The sequence below is a fragment of the Pituophis catenifer genome, unplaced genomic scaffold (genome assembly GCF_029215685.1).
Source record: "Pituophis catenifer annectens isolate HBS135680 unplaced genomic scaffold, rPitCat1.0.hap2 SCAF_9, whole genome shotgun sequence".
Lineage (NCBI taxonomy): Eukaryota > Metazoa > Chordata > Lepidosauria > Squamata > Colubridae > Pituophis > Pituophis catenifer.
This window is the reverse complement of record NW_027256889.1, coordinates 4,665,721-4,680,437: the sequence shown is the minus strand read 5'-3', so window position 1 is coordinate 4,680,437 and position 14,717 is coordinate 4,665,721. Positions and strand designations below refer to the sequence as shown.

Below are 14,717 nucleotides of genomic sequence, written 5' to 3'. Positions count from 1 at the left end.
GGGAATGCATATCTAATTATTCATGTATTAACTGCAGCTAGAATTGTATTTGCACAAAACTGGAAAAGTGAAGAGATCCCTACAGATGAGAATGCGATTAGGAAAATATTAGAATGTGCAGAAATGAATAGATTAACACTTGCAATTAAGGAGAAAGAAACTGAATACTACATGACATGGGAATTATTTTATCGATGGTTAGAAAATAAAAATGGAAGTTAGAAATAGGGAAATAAAAGAAGATTAATGAAATATAGAAAATACGTTAAGAGAGACATAAACACTATGATTATTATTAGTAGTATGACTATTAGGATTATGCTTAATATTACTATTAGATTTTTATTAGAAGATATGTTAAGAGGGAGAAGTCAATATTAGTATTATAAAATCAAAGAATTAATATTAATGCAATGAATACTGTTGTAAACTTTGATTATTATTGCACAAAGATATTTGTACCCAGACAACACACTGTTTAATGGAAGGTGGAATTATACTAAAAAAAATTAAAAAATTATATATATATATATAAAATGTTCTGATCCAACCAGTTTGTGTCTAACTAGGTATTTTTTATATGTTTACCACATATTCTAAACATGATCATCAACACATGAAGAGGAAGGAAAAAGTGTATGGAAAGAGGCCATCTTACAACACTTCAGTATTGCACCACTCCATTCTTCTGCGTCTTCAAATGGAATCAGGCTTGCAGTAAACTCGTATCTGATGTGTCTCCTTGATCAAACTCTTTGTCCTCAGAATTACTGGCCTTCAGAGCCGTCCTCAATTTAGCCCAGAACAACCTCTGAGCCTCGGGATCCGGGGACCACGCAATGTACGTCTTCTTCAGCATCACTTTCCTCATCCGATGATAGACAGACAGCTCCCTCTCCGGGATGGCTTCTAAAATAATGGGAATAAGGACGTCTTTCAGTTCATCGAAAAGCCGGTAGCTGGCAAGCTGAATCTCCATGGAGCACCATTCGCTCTGCAGATATCTCCTGCTGATGATACAAATAGTGTGCCGGCTATTTTGGATGCTGTCTACTATATTGTCAATGACGTATCTCCCAGGCTGAAAGTCTCGATGATGGAGGCAAAGCCGGAAAGTGGGAGCTCCTGCTTTCTCTAGACTGGGCACCAATTGTTCTAGCACCCAGCTCTCATCCGCCGAGTTGTAGGAGACGAAGGCGTCGAATTTGTAATGCTCATCCTTGCCTCGCCTCCAGTAATCGTTGACCCAAGCACGCAAGATGTAGATGTGATATTTTATGTGCCAGTAGCTGCGGTGGTAAAGGAAAGGCAGCAGCATCGAGAGCACCAAAACTGGGAAGGTGGCGGAAAAGAGGTACAGCCCAATATCTTGGAAGCAGACGTGGGTATCAAAGCTATAAACATAACTGGGCTGCTGTCCAGAACTGCAAGAATAATTGTAGAGGTAGACCACTTGCACCAAACTATTGCTCAGCCAATTCTGGAACCAGATATTATCGCAGGTACAAGACAAAGGGCACTTGCGTAGGTCAAGGTAGTTGAGGGACGGGAGAGCCTTCGCCACGCTGCTGTTAAACGTCTGTAGCTCGTTCTTCCCTAACAACAGGTAGCGTAGGCTGCTAAGGTTGCCGAAGACCTCAAGGGTCAACGTGCGAAACCCGGCGTTCTCCAGATCGAGAGTGGTCAAGTTCTTAAGGTTCTTGAATATACCGGGGGGAAAATCCCCCATGCCGTTGCTAGTATCGGCCAAGGTTAGATATTCCAGCTGCCCTAAGTCATCGAAGACATCCGGGGCCATAGATAGAATTTTGTTCTCCGACAGGTAGAGGTTGCGCAAAGAGGTCAGCCCCTTGAGGAACATGGAGGGAATGACTTTCAAGCCGTGAGGCCGCTGAGATTGAAGTTTGAGGTCGTAGACGCTGCGCAGGTTCAGAAAGGGGGGTTGCTTGAGCTGATTCTTGCTGATAAAGTAGATCTTATTCCCCATCAGATCCAGCACTTGGAGAGTCCTCTCGATTGGATGGAAAAAACTAGGGCTAATGTACTGGAGGTTGTTGTTATCCAGGTAGAGTTTGGAAAGATTCCCCAGTCCTTCGAAGGAGTCGTTGGCCAGCCTGTGAATATTGTTTCCCCCGAGGTCTAAAGTCGACAGATTCCCGAGACTCTTGAAGGTGCCAGAGAAGAGAACGGAAACGTGGTTGTTTCTGAGATTGAGGGTTTGGAGGTTGCTCAGGTCACTGAAGCTGTCGTTGTAGATGTCAGTCAGAAGGTTGTTATCCAAACGCAGCTCTCGGAGTTGTTTCAAACCCTTCAGGGCTTTCGCATGCAGGAAGGCGATGCTGTTGATGTTCAGATGGAGGGTGTTCAAATTAGGGGCGTAGTGGAAAGCCGAACTGCTGATCGAGAGGATGCGGTTGAAACGGAAAGAAATGACCGTCAGCTCTTTGAAGGGAGCCGTGTTAAAGCAACCTCGCAGGTGTTTCAACAAATTGTGCTCTACCAACAGCTTACTCAAACGGCTCTGCGCCGTGGTGTTCAACATTTGCCTCACGCAGTCCACCGATCTGAGGCGATTCCTGGAGAGATCTAGAAGCTGGATGGGAGGACAAGCCAGGAAAGTTTGGTTACTCACGTTCCTCAGGTTGTTGCTCTGCAGGTGGAGGCTGAAGGGACGGTTGGATTTCCCAAGACGCTGGCACACCTTGGTCAGTTGTGAAGCTTTATTTAAGTGCAACCCAGAGTAATCCAGGCTGCGAGGCTTCAGGTTAGAAATATCCAAGAGCTGGAGAACGTCAAGGTTGTTCCCCACCAACTTTAATCTTTGGAGTCTTTGAAGGCTAACATTCGCAAAAGAAAAGGCATCTGAGAACTTGTTGTAAGAGAGGTCAAGCACCGTGACGTTGCCCAGGAATCTCGGCTCCGGACCCTCCATCTTACGAAGGGAATTGTTGCAGAGTTTAAGGTTATACAAGGAAGGAGGAAATCCCACTCCCGGCCGAAGGAAACTCAGATTATTGTTGCAAAGGTTGAGGTACTTTAGCCCGTTTAATTTCCGTACGCTCTGAATCACAACATCAAAGCTGTTCAAGTTGTTGAACTGGAGCTGCAAATCCAGAAGGCTTGGTAACGGACTAAAGGCCTCCTGATGAAACACGCTCAAGCGATTATTGTGCAGCAGGAGGAGGGTGAGGTTTCCCAAGCCAAGGAAAAGGTCTTTGGAAAGATTTGTGAGATAGTTACAGGAGAGATTGAGCTCCTTCAGGGCCGTGAGGTTTTCGAAGGCGCCATCTTTTATTTTTTCCATTTTGTTATAGCTCAACTGTAGGACCTTCAATTGAGGAAGGTGACGGAAGCTCCCATAAGGCAGGACTTTAATGGAGTTATGGGATGCGTTGACCACTTCGGCGTTATTAGGGAGGTCACCTACGATACTGGAGATATTGTTCAGGAAACGCTGCATGCATTTGAAATTTGAAGGGTTCTTCATGGTTTGGATGCAATTTCGGAAGCCGTAAGCGGTTACCCCCCGAGGGTTAAAGAGAACAAAAGCCAGGAAAAGGTGTATGAAGTTCATTTGACCCATGGCTGAACGGGGTTTTTCCATCCCCATCCCTCTGAATCAGTGCCGAAACCTAGAACCAAAACACAAACAAAATGAACTTTAAAAAAAAAAAAAAAACATTTCTAGGAGCACCCAATTAGGCCATTGGGTTTTTTTAAAACAGTAATGACCGAATGGAAGGTGAAGATTTTTTGTGCAATTTCTACTATTATAATTGCAAAAAAAAAAAAAAAATCAATTTAAAGCCATCTAACTCCAGACCTACTTTGAGTAGCCTGCATTATTTTCCCTAGCTTCAATTCATGGGGCAAAGCAGTGGTGGAATTCAATTTTTTTTTACTACCAGTTCTGTGGGCGTGGTTTGGCGGGCGTGGCAGGGGAAGGATACTGCAAAATCCTCATTCCCTCCCCACTCTGGGTCCAGCCAGAAGTGGTATTTACCAGTTCTCTGAACTACTCAAAATTTCCGCTACCGGTTCTCGAGAACCGGTCAGAACCTGCTGAATAGCATCCCTGGTGCAAAGCAACTGTAGCAGGAAAGTTCATAAAATTTTGCCAATACTCACTTAACAACTGTCTCACCTAGCAACAGAAATTTTGGGCTCAGTTGTGAACGTAAATCGAGGACTACCTGTAGATGATATTAGATTAGAAGCTCCTGAGAAGTCCATAACCATAAGTCCAAATTGCCTCTGTTCAACTCTTGACAGGTCATCAAGAAGAATGGTTACCATATATGGTGGGATTGCTCAAAAGCAAAAAGGTTTTGGCAGCAAATGAGCTGGTTAGAAGAGATGTTAATGTTCAAAATAGAAGTCAAGCCAGGATTTTTCTTACTGGGCATGACAGATGGCAAATATGACAAAAATGTAACCTATTTAATATTGCATTTACATTAATGCGGCAAGACTAGCATTTACTCAAAAATGGAAGTGTAAAGAAATACCCTCGGAAGAAGAAGTAATACACCAAATTTACGGCTGTGTAGAGATGGACAGACTTACTTTAGAACTCAAAGACAAAAGTGAATCAATATACTATGAAGTCTGGAATAAATTTTATACTTGGTTAGGTAAGAGGAAGAAAGCCAAAAACAAGGGATAATGAATGTCTGGAATTGTATATATCAATGTATATCAATATATCAAGGTATATTGAATTTGTGAATGTAATATAGGTTTGCTAAATATATGTATAGCTGTTTAGGAAGTAAAATACTGTATACTTGATATATAATGAAATAGGAGATATGTAAATTTGTATATAGATTAAGGAATATATTACTTATTAACTTGAATTCGACGCAAATGTTAGAAACCAGAGACGTTGAGCAATGTCCAATGTCTTTTAATTTCTTGGCTGCAGTCCCCATCTGCAGTGATCTTGGAGCCCAGGAAAATAGAACCTGTCACTACCTCCATTTCTTCTCCATCTATTTGCCAGGAATTGAGAGGGCCGGATGCCATGATCTTAGTTTTCTTAATGTTGAGTTTCAAGCCAGCTTTTGCACTCTCCTCCTTCACCCCCATCAAGAGGCTCTTTAGTTCCTCTTCGCTTTCTGCCGTTAGAGTGGTATCATCTGCATATCAACTCGGGGTAGCTTTCATTATTTTCCCTAGCTGCCATTCATGGAGGCAAAGCACATTAACTGACACACGGACTAGGCCTCCAGGAGACCTTAAAAAATAAATACTTGCTTTCTTGGTATTATTTACCTTCAAGAAACAAAAAAAAATTGTATTCTCAAGTGTGGGAATGAAATGCTGAATTAATACACAGATACTACTTACAAAAGTTCGTCTAACCATCGTTCAAAGCAGGGGTGAAATCCAGCAGGTTCTGACAGGTTCTGGAGAACCGGTTGCGGAAATTTTGAGTAGTTCAGAGAACCGGCAAATAACACCTCTGGCTCGCCCCAGAGTGGAATGGGAATGGAGATTTTGCAATATGCTTCCAGGGGTGGGTTCTACTTACCTTTACTACCGGTTTGCAATGGGATCCCACGGGTGTGCTCACTTCCCTCGCGCGCACACCTTCTGCACATGTGGAGATCACCGATGACGACATTCATTGTGGTAGGCGGGGCCTCCCGCCAGTTTTACCACCGGTTCTTGCGAACCAGTCCGAACTGGGGGCAACCCAGCACTGTACCCTTCCCCCAGGAGTGGAGAGGGAATGAGGATTTTGCAGTATCCTTCCCCTGCCATGCCCACCAAGCCACACCCACCAAGCCACGCCCACAGAACCGATAGTAAAAAAAAATTGGATTTCACCACTGGTTCAAAGTTACAATGGCACTGAAAAAAGGGACTTATGGCCATTTTTCAGACTTACGACCGTTGCAGCATCCCCATGGTCATGTGATCAAAACTCAGCCACCAGGCAACTGACTCACATTTATGACGGTTACAGTGTCCCATGTGTCACGTGATCCCCTTTTGTGATCTTCTGACAAGCAAAATCCATGGGGAAGCCAGATTCACTTAACAACCCCGTTCCTGACTTAACAACTGTGGCAAGAAAAGCCATAAAACAGGGCAAAACTCACTTAACAAATGTCTTGCTTAACAGAAATGTGGGGCTCCATTGGGGTCATAATTCGAGGACAATGTAGGCTGTCTATATAGGCTGCCTCCCATCCCCCTTTTGGCTGCAATTAGAAATTTGAGCGGATTACAGAAAGCGTAATCTTATTTTTCCTCTTCTTAGCTTCTCACTTCCTAATTATTCTCACCAGTTTTATTTTTCTTCTGGCCAGATTTAAAACACGAGGGAAACCATTCAGGTGGTGAGCACCTTGAGTGGCTGGTAATCAGTAGGAAAAAACGGGGAAAATATTAAACAGATTGCTGATTTTCCACTCCACCTGCAATCTCTCAAAGCTCTTCAAAAGAGTGTAAAATGTGCATATTTATACACCACATGGACTGAAAACCCTGGATACCCTGATTTTTTTAAAAAACAAACAAACCCTGATTGTAATTTCTAACGGTGGGCAAAGAATGCTTTTAATTCGGTGGGTAGATTTATATTGACACCGATTCTTTTCCTTTGGGGTGGGGGGATGTGATCTGTGTTAAAATAAATTAAGGTTTGATCCTGGACCTCCTCTTTTGAAACTAATCCCACCTTGGTTTCAGCAAGGCTCTTTCCAATGTGGGCTGTAGTTTCTACAATTAATCAACTTCTTTTGTCACCCCACACGCAAGAGAATAAAGCACACACCAGCTGCTTGCTTGCTTTCCGCATATGGCAATTGACACTGTGTGGTGCACAACAAGTGGCAAATACGATTTTCTGGATCTCTGCTTGAGGTCTCGCTCTTTCCTCACTGTTCAGGCTGTCTCTACTATTTTTGCACAGTGCGCAAGAAAGTAATAGTTGTACAACTGTTTCTCGAACTCATATCAGTTTTAAAATGGGTGGACTTCAACTCCCAGAATTCCCCAACCACAGCTACACTATGCTAGCTGGGGAATTCTGGGAATTGAAGTCCACACTTCTTAAAGTTGTTGAAGTTGAGATAGATACAGATTAACAGAGTTGGAAGGGACCTTGTAGGTCATCTAGTCCAACCCCCCGCCCAAGCAGGAGACCCTACACCATTTCTGACAGGTGGCAGTCCAGTCTCTCCTTGAAAGCTTCCAGTGATGAAGCTCCCACAATTTCTGAAGTTAAGCTGTTCCATTGGTTGACAGACAAAGAGGTTTTCTGAGAGCCACTTTGTCCTTCCTTCCTTCCTTCCTTCCTTCCTTCCTTCCTTCCTTCCTTCCTTCCTTCCTTCCTTCCTTCCTTCCTTCCTTCCCTCCCTCCCTCCCTCCCTCCCTCCTTCCTTCCTTCCTTCCTTCCTTCCTTCCTTCCCTCCCTGCCTCCCTCCCTCCCTCTATCTATCTATCTCTCTCCTGCCTTTATTATTTTTACAAATAACTCAAAGCAGTAAGCATATCCAACACACCTCCTTCCTCCTATTTTCCCCACAACAACCCTGTGAGGTGGGTTGGAGCTGAGAAGAGTGACTGGCTCGAAGTCACCCAGCCGCCTATCCTGGCTAGGGTAGATCTAGAACTCATGGTCTCCCGCTTCCCAGCTCAGTGAGACCTGGCTCTTGAATACATCCGTGGAAACTATTTCTGCCTGATGCAGGTGATTAAAAATTACAAATTTGGCAAAATGCTTCATTCTCAAATCAGCAATGTTAGGGACTCGGGACTGCCAGCTCTAGAGTATCTTCTTTGCCCAGCCTAGATAGCACAATGTCAGCCGTGACACACAAACTCTTTCAGATATGAGGTCTTTTGCAAATATTCAAATATTGAATCCATGAGCCTGAATGAGTCCTTGATCTTTCGCTCTCTCTCTCTCTCTCTTTTTTTTTTAAAAAGCATAAAGTACATACCAATTAATGAGAAGCTCCTACCGGCTTTCTCCATGTGCCTCGGATCTCCACTAATACAGCAAGCTCAGCTTCAGCCGAGTAGAAGCTAAAATAACTTTTCCTGCCATATGTGTGAAAGTTTAAAAATGCACATAGCACTCTGCTTACACAGTCGTTAAGGGGGAAGTTGAACTAGCTGAAGTTTCTGTTTTCGTTTTTTCTGGCACCCCCATGTGTTCTCTTTTACAGTCACCGGGGAGAAGCAGTGGATAATGGCAGAAGCTGTGATTTGGGGTGTGGTGAGGAAGGCAAGCAGTGGCATGTACATGGACAAATAATTATGCAGAGTTTGTGCATGGTTCTTCTCACGTACCGGCAATCCTCGATTTATGAACACAATGGAGCCCAAGATTTCTGTTGCTAAGCCAGACGGTTGTTAAGTTGCCCCATTTTATAACCTTCCTTGCCAGGGTTGTTAAGCGAATCAGTTAAGATAGTAGTCAAGTTGTAGTAGTGTTGTGGATTTAATAAGACAAACACAACTTTTGGATTAATCAGAGACAATTTATATATTGCGCAATAGGTTCAAAGCTCTGTACATGAAGCGTTGAACAAAGACAGAAATTAGGTACAATGGTTTTATACCCTTCTAGACAAAGGATTCTGTTAACTCAGCAATTCATATGGTCATATACATTTGTCATTTTTAATTGACATTTCCTAATGACTGAGTTTCTTTGCAAAACAGTTATAATTCTTTTTGTAGATTACTGAAGCATAGACTCAAATCATCTTCTGACGATAGACAACTTTTAACTCATGTGGATCCCCTTGACCTAACCAACCTTTAAGCTGTATGTCATTAGAATGTTCCTTTCTTCTGACAACTTAGAGGCCTCCTAGAGGAACCAAAAGGATTTTGGCTGAGTTTGTACTTTTTCCAACCGGATGCATTGCTTTTTAGAATAGAGTGAATAGAAAGTTATCCAGTGGTCATCTATCAGAGCCCGCTTCATTTACATTAGTAGTGCAGTTGTTAAGTTAGTAACACGGTAACACAGTTGTAAAGTGAATCTGGCTTCCCCGTTGACTTGGCTTGTCAGAACAGAATACAATAACAGAGTTGGAAGGGACCTTGGAGATCTTCTAGTCCAACCCCTGTTCAAACAGGAGACCCTGTATTATTTCGGAGAAATGACTGTTCAATCTCTTCTTAAAAGTTTCCAGTGAAAGAGCACCCACAACTTCTGGACTGGAGGCAAGTTGTTCTGAGGCAGGTGGGCCCAAATACCAGTAAAATGATATCAAAATATAGGTAGATTGACCTTTAGTTGTTTCTATCTCTGTCACAAGATTAGGAAAGTACCAGATGTCATCAAAAACGCTCTGCGCATGCGCAGAAATGCCGTGCGCTCTCATGCTACCAATAGCGAACCGGTAGCACCAGGATTTGAAACCCACTACCGGCCCAATTCCTGCAACCGTTCTTTATACGTTTTAGCCTCTCCAGACCTCTAATCATCTTCATTGCTCTTCTCTGCCCTCTTTCCAGAGACTCAACATCTTTTTTTATAACATGCTGACCAAAACTGGATGCCGTATTCTAAGTGTCAGAAGTTCGCAAAAGGTGATAATTAAGCATGGTTACCTGGTCAGATTACCTGAATGAATTTTACAGCATCCCAGGGATATCTGCACGATAAGTCCTTCTCAGTGGTGAAATCCAAATTTTTTTTACTACCGGTTCTGTGGGCGTGGCTTGGTGGGCGTGGTGTGGCTTGGCTTGGTGGGTGTGGCTTGGTGGGCGTGGCAGAATCTGCAAAATCTCCATTCCCTCCCCACTCCAGGGGAAGGATACTGCAAAATCCCCATTCCCTCCCCACTCCTGGGGGGAAGGATATTGCAAAATCTCCATTCCCACCCCACTCTGGGGCTAGCCAGATGTGATATTTGCTCTCTTTAGTAGTTTGGTTCTCCGAACTACTCAAAATTTCTGCTACCGGTTCTCCGAACTACTCAGAATTTCTGCTACTGGTTCTCCAAACTACTCAAAATTTCCGCTACCGGTTCTCCAGAACCTGTCAGAACCTGCTGGATTTCACCCCTGGTCCTTCCCCACTTTTAAATTAGAAGAGATCAAGTTTTAATCTTTTTAATCTCAGTTTTCCTCCATTAATGGAATTGGATAACACCTATATGGCTTCAGATAATAAGGGCACTTAGTAAATGAAGCTTGGCTGGCTACTGTTGGCTCACGAGGTAGATCTATTTACCCAAAACATGATTTGGTTTTAACAAAACCAAACCTCCTTCCAAAAAAGGCCTTCCTGCTCTAGAATTTCCAGCATGCCCTGTATTTCACTTCTTAAAACCTTGCAAAGCAAGAACACATATGAAGGGAATGTCATTCTAGATAAGTTGTGGGTTCCAAAGGAAAAAGCAGCGTTTTGATTTTTGGCAACAGAACTCAAGAGTCTAAACAGAGTCACCATTCTTAGAAGATCAAAGAATGGGGAAGTATCTCCCTGACTCAGTCACTCAACTGATTTGAGAATACAGAATATGGATGTGATAGTAGGAAGTTTGGGAGTGAAGGCATCTCTGCAGACATTGAGGCTCCTAATTGGGAAGAGGCCTGGCATGGCTGGGGATTGCTTTCCAGCTGTTGTAAGTAAAGGTAACCTTTTACATTGAGTTGGTATACGGACAGCTTTTGTGTTGAACTCTGCACTCAAGCCTGGGAGATACTCCAGGAGCTGCCCCATTGGATTAGGGGGGTCCTTAGTGCTCTCTGAGCTTGGTTGTTTTTTTCCCAGACATTTCATTATCAAACTAGGCAATTTCATCAGTGCTAGAGGGGGGAAATGGAGGAGGAGGGGGAGGGGAGGAGGAGAAGAAGGAGGAGGAGAATGGGGTCCTCTCTTAGCTTGGTTGCAGACATTTCATTATCAAACTAGGTAACATTGTCAGTTCCAAAAGGGAGTGGGGTTTGCTCTCTGGTTATAAAATACCAGAAGATTTGAACTAGAAGATATTCTGTATTTACCAGAATTTCTTGTATTAGGAGAATGAGATCAATACTCTGGTCATTACCAAGTCAGAATTAATGGAATAGCTATAGAAATATGGCAAGCAACAAAAGAAGAAGTGGTAAAGGGTGGCATCTACCCCGACGAGGATAGCCAGAATGTTTAAGAACAAATCAGAGAAGTGTTGGAAGTGCCATCAGACCCCAGGATCTTATTACCATATGTGGTGGATAAGCGTAGAAGCAAGAAGATTTTGGACTAAGATACACACATGGTTGGAAAAAATGACAAAGAGACATATTGACTTTAAACCAGAGATATTTTTATTAGGGATCTTACCAGAGACATTTAACAAAGAATTGCAATATTTAATTGTGAATATTTTAACAGCGGCTAGAATTGTATTTGCAAAAAACTGGAAAGGAGAGAAGATAATTACTGATGAAGAAATTATTAAGAAAATGTTGGATAGTGCTGAAATGAGTAGATTGACATTTCAAATAAGAGAACAGGAAGATAAACAATATTATTTGATATGGGAGCTATTTTACCAATGGATAGATAATAAAGCATGGAGATGAAATATTATAGATGAAATGAAATTTGGATAAAATGTGTAAGCACTTGTTTTTGTTTGAGGAAAGAACATCTGTCATATAATGAGATTTTGAAAATTTTGAGAGCATGAAATGATTTTAACCGATCAAAATACTGTCTGTAATTGTTTGGAAGGTTGATGTTTTTATGTTGTTTTTGTTTAAAAAATAAAAAACTTTTTGCAAAAAAAAAAAAGAAGAAGAAGAAGAAGAAGTGGTAAAGGTTCCCCCCAAACCATAAAAAGCAAATTTGGTCAATGAAACAGCAGTAAGCAGATTGGAAAACGTCAGTCTAAATAACAACTCAAGGAAACGAAACTTAACAGAAGGTTCAGACTGTTGCACAATTTTCCTTAATTTCACAGGCTAGAAAAAGAATTCTTTGACCCATCTAACAAGTCCTAAGAGGAAAGGGAAATCTCAGAAGACAAAAGAAGAAGAGACATAATTGCTTAACGCATTGCATAACTGAGAAAGAATAACAGGAGGGGAAACCAATACATTTTCATTGACTATAAAAATAGTTTGATTTTATTGATCGTATTAAACTAGTATAGACTGTCTCTAGAAAAATGGGAATTCCTGAACACCTCCGTGTCCTCATGCAAAAGCTGTCCACAAGACCGAAAGCCATAATCCAGATGGAATATGGCAAAACCATGATGGCTCCAGGTTTGGCAAAGGTTGAGACACATACTGTACTCTTTCCAAATTTATTCAATCTATATGCTGAATATATATTGGGAGAGAGGCTGGACTTCGAGAAGATGAGCATGGTTTTAAACTTGGAGGAAGAAACATCAGTAATTATGCTATGCGAATGTCTGATAATCAAAATCTGATAATTAAAATTCAAATATATGGAAGTTCTAGAAATGCAAATCCAGGCATAAAGTAAAGGGAAAGGTTTCCCTTGCACGTATGTGCTAGTCGTTCCCGACTCTAGGGGGCGGTGCTCATCTCTGTTTCAAAGCCGAAGAGTCAGCGCTGTCCGAAGACGTCTCCATGGTCATGTGGCCGGCATGACTCAATGCCAAAGGTGCACGGAGCGCTGTTCCCTTTCCACCAAAGGTGGTCCCTATTTTTCTACTTGCATTTTTTTTTACGTGCTTTCGAACTGCTAGGTTGGCGGAAGCTGGGACAAGTAACGGGAGCTCACCCCGTTTTACATGGCACTAGGGTTTTGAACCGCTGAACTGCCGACCTTTCGATCGACAAGCTCAGCGTCTTAGCCACTGAGTCACCGCGTCCCTCAAATCAAGGCATACAGGGGGAAAATACAAGTAAACATAAACATGATTTTCCAAAGCCCCTGAAAGCAGGACAAGTAGCAATGAATGGAAACTAATCATGGGGAAGAGCAACCTGGAATTAAGGAGAAACTTCCTAACAGTGAGGATGTATTTCAAGACATGGGAAAAATTTTATGATTGGTTAGAAAGGAAATATGAATAAGGATATAGCGATAAAATAGATAGAGAACAGATGGGAGAAAACAATTTAAAAAATAGATACCCAGATGATGCCAAGTAAAAAGAGAAAGGGGGGGGGCAAAAAGGGGGGAAAAGTGAGATATTATAAAAATGTACACAAATGATGGAATAAAAATAAATATTAATTGAATAAGAAATTGAAATGAGAATAAAGATAATTAGAAAATCGGGGCTGCTCGAATACCACTTTAGATTGAACCGAAAAGGGTAACAACAAGAGAGAGGGGAAGGAGTAGAGGGAGAGGAAGGGAGAAGAGAGGAGTGGAGAGGAGAAAGAAGAAAGGGAAAAGGAGAGGAAGAAAAAGGAAGGGAAAGAGGAGTAGAAGAGAAGGTTAGAAGGGGGGAAGAAGAGAGGAGTGGGGGAAAGGAAGGGGAAGTAGGAAAGAGAAGGAGAGAAAGAAAGAAGAAACAACACTGGAGGCTTTTAAGAAGAAACTGGACAGCCAATTGTCTCAAATAGTATAGAGTCTCTTGCTTGAGCTGAGGGTTGGACTAAAAGACCTCCAAGGTTCCCTTCCAACTCTGTTATTCTATTTGAATTCTATTTACCTCTGAATTGTCTGCATGCACCAGCTGACTTTGCCACATATGAGGAATTATTCTTCCTTAGGCTAAAGCCGTATTTCTCAATCATGTCAACTTTAAAATATAATACAGGGATGCTGGCAAGGGAATTTGGGGAGCTGAAGTCCACTTATCTTAAAATTTGCCAAGTTTGGACACATCGAGCTCAACGTAAGGGAAGAAAATTCTGCCATATTATGGAGGGTCATCCAAAGTCATAAGAATTAGATTCACTTTTGCTTGATAGGATGCGATCCCTGCCCCAGGCTCTTTACAATGTCACTGAAGGATAGGAAAGGACAGGATGACAATGCACTCAGTTTTATTGTAATTTTTTTTTGGGTGCCGGCCAGAGTTGGTTATAAGACAGGAGGCTATATAAATGTACACATCAATAAACATAACTCAGATAAGTAAAACTCAACAAACTCAATCAATTTGGTCACCACACTATAAAAAAGATATTGAGACTCTGGAAAGAGTGCAGAGAAGAGCAAGCAGGATGATTAGGAACCTGGAGGCTAAAACATATGAAGAACGGTTGCAGGAACTGGGCATGGCTAGTCTAGTGAAGAGAAGGACCAGGGGAGACAGGAGAGCATCTTCCAATATTTGAGGGGCTGCCACAGAGAGGAGGGGGTCAAGCTGTTTTCCAAAGCATCAGAAGGCCAGACGAGGAATAATGGATGGAAACTGATCAAGGAGAGATTCAACCTGGAAATAAGGAGATATTTTCCGACAGGGAGAACAATCAACGGATGGAACAGAAGTTGTGGGAGCTTCATCACTTGAGACTTTCAAGAAGAGATTGGACTGCCATTTGTCAGAAATGGTGTAGAGTCTCCTGCTTGGATGGGGTTGGACTAGATGACCTACAAGGTCTCTTCCAACTCTGTTAATTCCATTTACCTCAGAATTGTCTGCATGCATTAAAAAAAAATAAAAAGTCAGATAAACAAACTCAGTCACCCGCTCCAGCCCCATATTTGCATTGTCTGCCCTAGTTTTCCCACCCTGGGAAAGGATGCACAGGGACCTCCGCTGACCGGAGTATGGGCCGTCCTCGACTTATAACCATGTAAGCAGGTGACTGAAAAA

The 14,717-nt window shown here is 42.2% G+C and overlaps 1 protein-coding gene across 1 annotated transcript; it reads right to left on the bottom strand.

The window, feature by feature from the left end:
- Window positions 1-706: 706 nt before the first annotated feature.
- LOC139321175 (toll-like receptor 13) lies at window positions 707-3,610 on the bottom strand. Its single transcript, XM_070949815.1, has one exon. The coding sequence runs from the start codon at window positions 3,608-3,610 to the stop codon at window positions 707-709; it is 2,904 nt and encodes a 967-aa protein (XP_070805916.1).
- Window positions 3,611-14,717: the final 11,107 nt, after the last annotated feature.

Coding starts and splice junctions, on each gene's coding strand:
- LOC139321175 (XM_070949815.1), bottom strand. CDS start 3,610: ATGGGGATGGAAAAACCCCGTTCAGCCATGGGTCAAATGAACTTCATA.